Source organism: Plasmodium malariae (genome assembly GCF_900090045.1).
Source record: "Plasmodium malariae genome assembly, chromosome: 6".
Taxonomy (NCBI): domain Eukaryota; phylum Apicomplexa; class Aconoidasida; order Haemosporida; family Plasmodiidae; genus Plasmodium; species Plasmodium malariae.
The window spans coordinates 499,522-505,674 of NC_041780.1; the positions used below are offsets into that span (position 1 = coordinate 499,522).

Consider the following 6,153-nt stretch of genomic DNA (forward strand, 5'->3'; position numbering starts at 1 on the left):
ATAAATACGTAAATGTATAAATACGTAAATGTATAAATACGTAAATGTATAAATACGTAAATGTATAAATACGTAAATGTATAAATACGTAAATGTATAAATACGTAAATGTATAAATATATAAATGCGTGAATGCATAAATGCTTATGTATACATATATATGTACACATAATAAGCACAAACATAAGTACACATATAAGTACACATATAAGTACACATATAAGTACACATATATGTACACATATATGTACATGTATGTTCATATTTATAACGGCCAAATGTACTACATGTGCCTGATGTCTTTGTAAACCTATATATTTTTGCACATTACTATGTGACACTATTTTTTAAATATGTATATATGCGAAGAAAGAACAAGAAATTAAGATAAAATATTTCAATTTAAAAGAAAAAAAAAAAAAAAAAAAAAAAAAAAAAGCGTCACTAATAAGAAGCCATATATATGATGTAAGAAATTGTATACATGTACATATAAAACAAATATAGTTAACATTTAAAAAAAAAAAAAAAATAAAATAATAAGAGAGAATAGCATTACGCAGAACAATTGACTCTGTTATTATAGAAACATATTAAATGTAAGAATTAAAGTATACTATAAAATGAAATTAAGCATAATTTTTTTTTTTTTTCTTTTAATATTCGTAATTAATTTTTTAAAGTGCGAAAATGTTAATAATAAAAATATGAATAAGAAGGATGGGGCAAATACAAAGAAAGGGGAGCAGAAAAATCAGAAAACAGGGAAAAGTGAGGGGAAGGAAAAAAATGGAAAAGGCAAAAAATTGGAGGAGGCGAAAAACAATTATGAGAAGGCAAGCAAAAATATAGAAGTAAATAGAAGTATAGATGAGGCGAAGAAAAATGTAGAAGTAAATAAAAGTATAGACGAAGAGGAGAAGAAAAAGGAAAAAGTAAATAAAGGTAAAGAGGAACAGGTAATGAGAAAGGAAGAAGTAAATATAGTTAGAGACGAGATAAAAAGATGCGAAGAAGAGAAGAATACAATTCTTGAGGAAATTAAAAATGTTCAAAAAAGTTTTGATGACTACACAACAAAAAGTAATAATGACCTAAATGCATGTATAGCACAAATGAAGGCAAGTCAAAATGAATTAAATATATGTAAGGAAAATGAAAATAAGATTAATGGAATAGTAAAAGATATGAGTAATAAATATAATGAAAGTTTAAATAAGAAAGAAAAAGATGCATTCGAATTAAAAGAAAAAATTAGTAATTTAGAAAATAAAATTGTACATGTAGAATCAAAATTGAATACTTGTACAAAGAATTCTAATAATTTTTATAAAAATAAATATAATAAAGATGATAATTATTTAATTTCTTACGATATTATGATAAGCTATTTTTTAAAAATATTTAAAATATATAAAACGTTCTATATAATAATAGCAGAAAAAACATTTATGCAGAAAGTATTATTTCAGATGGTATATTGGAAAGATGTGATCATAAAAAATGTGCAAGAATATGGTCTTCTAGTTATTTCACAATTATATTTATATGGAAAAGGTATAACACATAGCAATTTTGCTAATCGATCAAAAACATTTTATCAGAATTCTCCTCTAGAGCTATATGTAACTTTAGTAAAAGACAAAATTGTTTATTTTGCATTATCAACAAAAACATTTTGTATGAAATATATAAATTATATCATACCACAATTGTTGTCTTTCAAAAAAAATGCTGTAAATAATTTAGATGTCTTTGTTCAGAAACTGCATAACAATTCACACATTTTGGTAAATAAGCTAAATACCATAAACCCAGAATTGAAAGGAATCATACCTACAGATTTATCAGACCAAATCATTCTTTTAATATTCTTTACCTTAGTTAATGTTATACATTTATATATATTATTTTATGTATTATTTTTACTATACAATTTTATTAAAAGAGTACTAGTTTTTCTGTTTACATGGATTTGTTTTATTTTTTCAATTATTTATGAATTTACCATCTTTGTGATGACACTACCAGTTAGACCTTGTATGCCCAGAAAAAATAGTAAAAATAGAAAAACATATAAAAAACACGATGAACAAATGTATAGCAACCCAGAGAGGGTCTCCTACCAGCAGCAGGAATTCAAAAAAATGTACAAAAATCAAAATGTTCACCAGAGAAAATTCTGATGATACCATTTTCCTGACTTGGGCAGGTGAAGGAGTCGTAAATAGCCGATATGGAGTAGCTACGTAGGAAGTACTAGCAGGTACATAGTAGGAACATAACAGCTACATACCAGGTGCACGTTTTTCATACCCTTTTTCTTTTTCTTTTTTTTTTTTTTTTTTGACGAATTTAAAGTGTGCAAGATTGACTCGCACAAACTATTCTGAAAAATAAATTCTTCCTGCTGAAAAAGAGAATAAATTGTCGGTGGGTAGTAGCACGATAAAACAGAAAAGTTGGAGAGACGGAAGCTGAAAGAGAAAGAAGACATAAAAAAAAAAAAAAAAAAGCAATAAAAGAAAAATAAAATTAGGAAGAGGAAAAATTTTCGATTTAGTATTAAAAAATCTTTCATTGCACTCTTTTTTGCACCTTACGTGCGTGTTGTTAATGGAAATACGTGAACACACATAAACGCATACACACATGCGTATATATATTTATATATGTGTATACGTATGAGCTTAGGTGTGTGCGTTTGTTTGCCCATACATTTACATTAATGTATATTTGTTTACAAAAAAGGTTTCACAGTATCCAGCATCGCATAAGTAGTTGTGAAATCGTAATAAAGCATTACTCATAAAGAACCGTCCATCCATCCATTCATTTATTCTTTTTTTTTTTTTTTTTTTTCTTATGGTTTTAAATAAAATCTTATTCTTATATTTTTTTTTATAGTTGTTTTATTGTCTCCACTACATTGTTATTTCGAGTTTAATTTTTTTACCCCCCCCCCTTTTACTATTATTTTATGCCCATCTTGTAGTCATGATGTGCTTATCATGCGCTCATTTTTATGCATATCTTCATTTATATGTTTATTTTCCATTTAGTTTGCATATGTTTGTCCTTATTTATTTATTTATTTATTTATTTTTTTTTTTTTTTTGAAGTTTAAATATGTTTTAAAATATTTAAGTTCATAAATGCATATTAATGTTTGTGAATGTTGTGCACCCCAAAAAGCATAGTTTCTTTTCTCATTTATTAAATTAGTTATTCTTTCATTTACGCTTGTGCATTCCTAAATATATTTATGTGTTGGGATATATATATGCCTATTTTTATATAGGCTTATATGGACATATTTACACGTAAACAGTACAACAGCGTATACCACTTGTAGTGTACCTTTTTTTTCTTTTCTTTTTTTTTCTTGTCTGAAAAATAAAAAAACAAGAAGTGCTTCAAACTTTTTATAAAGACATTATTCAAAATAGGCCAACAAAAAATGAAAAAAATAAAAAAATGATTTTTTAAAAAGAAAATCTTAAAACGTAAAATATTACATGAACATTTGGTGACTGAATATTTTCATTTTTTAAGACCTCCATAGATCTCTTTAAAAAATTTGAAATTTTAAAATGTTATATTTTGCATTTTATATTTTATATTTTAAATTTCAAAATACCAAATCGAACAATTGTCATAGTTAATTTAAAAAGTCCACATAAAAAAACAGAGGAAAAAAATGCTAGAAATCTGGTCGAAAAATAGTCACAAAATGGACACTAAATCATCGAAAAATTGGCACCAAATGATGGGTAAATAAAAAAAAAAAAAATCAGGTAAAAAGGCTAATTTAGCTAGCTAACAAAATTTTTATTATGATTTAAAAAAATAGGAATTAATTAAAAATGATCAAGGACAATACAGAAAAAAAAAAGATATGCCCCAATATGAGAAAAGCAAAAAATAAAGTAAAGGAGTATATAATTTAAATGAAATTAAAAAGTGATTTTTCATCGTTTTTTACGTGTCAAAATTGTTGGCACATTGGAAATATACACACACATGGGTGTATTCAATCCTGCTCATATACACATGGTATGAATAAACAAACGTAAAGAGCTAAACAGGTAAATAAAAAAGAGCGGTGGATAAAAATAGTTCACGTGAATTCTATACGTTAATATGTTAGCAAACATAATTTGTGAAGTATGCACATATATATGTTAGAGAGAGGAGCAGTCGATGGGAACATACACATAAATGCAATAAACGAATGTGCAGGTTCAGAAGTGGGCGGTCTAAATAGGTAGGTATTAAACTGTTACTATATATATATATATATATATATATATATTTTTTTTTTTTTTTTTTTTTTTCTTTACTTCGCCATCACTTTATGGTGCTTTTATTTTTAATTTTATTTTCGTACAATTTCCTTTCCACATTTTCAACAAACAGTTTATTTTCTATATAATTCTGATGAGCTTTTAATTTTTCTTCGTCTATGGCATGAGTTATTTTGTAATTCTTCCAATCTTCTGTAGACTTATCAAGAGTATTTATTTCTTTATTTTCTTGTATGTTTTGTATAAGTTTATCAATGTTCGTAAAATTACCACCTATGGTCATCTTGTCCTTTGTCTTTATATATCTTTTATATGAAGAAGACGTTTTGTCAATTTTTTTTTTAACAGTATAAATTTTTCCAGCGTACATGTATCTCTTTTCTACATCAACAGAATTATTTTCACGAAATGCATCCAGGGCATTCTTTACCGCTTCAGAAAGATTTCCCTCTCCGACACTGTCATTGTTACCATTACAATTATTTTTACTGCCGCTATTATTGTTGTAATTACTACTTTTGCCATTCACACTGCTACCATTGTTGTTGTTATCACCACTCCGGCACTTCTGCTTATACTCCCTGATGTTCATTATGGGTGAATTGTCTTCATCAAGCGAACAGTACTTATTTATATGATTAAGTAATTTTTTTTTTGTGTTATAATTTTTTTCTACTTGTGGGTATTTCTTATGAAACTGGAGCAAAAAATCTTCTTCGTGCACATTTGTTTCGTGTGTATATAATTTTTCAAATTCTTCATTAATTTCGTAATATGCTTTTTCAATTTTTTCCTTTATTATTGAATTTTTTATGGCATTTTGAATTTGTTTACCATTCTTTTCGTTTACTTTATTACTTTTTTTATTCTCTTTTAATTCTTCTTCCATTTCCTTTTTCAAGTCTTCCTCGACATCGTAATTTTCATCCTCCTCGTCGGATGACGGGAATTCCATCGTAAGTATCGTTGCCATGATGTATAAATTGTAATTAACACAAAAATTTTTTTTTTTTTTTTTTAGGTTTGCTTATCTATTTGTGTGCGTAAACATAGCTCATATGGACATGTACATTTATGCAGATCTTCCTACATATACATACACCCATTTGCATATATACATATATCAATATGCACATATATATATATACAAATATGTGCAAAACAATATTGTATCACGTTAGTATATTTTTAAATCTGTTAAAAAATACTCGTTCTAATAGTAAGGTACTACTATATATACTCATATCTGCATGTGGAATAGTATATATATATATATATATATATATACAAAATAAAAATAAAGCATATACACATTACAAGCCGAATATGCACACAATAACGAACTTATTGTCAACTACAGGAATACACACATATTGCGTAAGCTTAGGTGACTTTGAATTAATTTATGAAATTTTACAATTTTAAGATTATCCTATTTTTTCATTTACATAAAGCTGCCACGTACCTAAGTGTATGTTCACCCGTTCGTCGAATCAGTTGGCAGAGAACGAAAGAACGGAAGAACGAAAGAACAAAAAAAAGAAAAAATGACAAAATGACAAAATGACAAAAAATAAAAGAACAAAAAAACAAAAAAATGGATGCACGTATAAATTTAACGCTCGTGAATATAGTTCTCTTTTCTTCTTTTTCTTGAAATGAAACGAATTTTACCTTCAATATACTTTTATTTTACTTTATTTTTTTTTTTAAGTTGCTGAACTTTTCGTACTACTACATAAAAGATCTAAAATACAGAAGGAAGGGATACATTTTGCTATTTCTATTGCTATTTAGCACAATTATTGCATTCCTTATTATCATGGTTTTATTGACATATATATAT

General features: G+C 26.4%; 2 protein-coding genes across 2 annotated transcripts; one reads left to right on the forward strand and one right to left on the reverse strand.

Annotated features, from left to right (window-relative positions):
• Nucleotides 1-623: 623 nt before the first annotated feature.
• Nucleotides 624-2,186, forward strand: PmUG01_06019200 (conserved Plasmodium protein, unknown function; the record flags this gene model as incomplete). Its single annotated transcript, XM_029003761.1, has 1 exon — nt 624-2,186. The coding sequence occupies one exon, from the start codon at nt 624-626 to the stop codon at nt 2,184-2,186; it is 1,563 nt and encodes a 520-aa protein (XP_028859848.1).
• Nucleotides 2,187-4,350: 2,164 nt separating this feature from the next.
• PmUG01_06019300 (conserved Plasmodium protein, unknown function) lies at nt 4,351-5,262 on the reverse strand (the record flags this gene model as incomplete). Its single annotated transcript, XM_029003762.1, has 1 exon — nt 4,351-5,262. One exon carries the CDS (start codon nt 5,260-5,262, stop codon nt 4,351-4,353), a length of 912 nt encoding a protein of 303 aa, XP_028859849.1.
• Between the last annotated feature and the right edge of the window lie 891 nt (nt 5,263-6,153).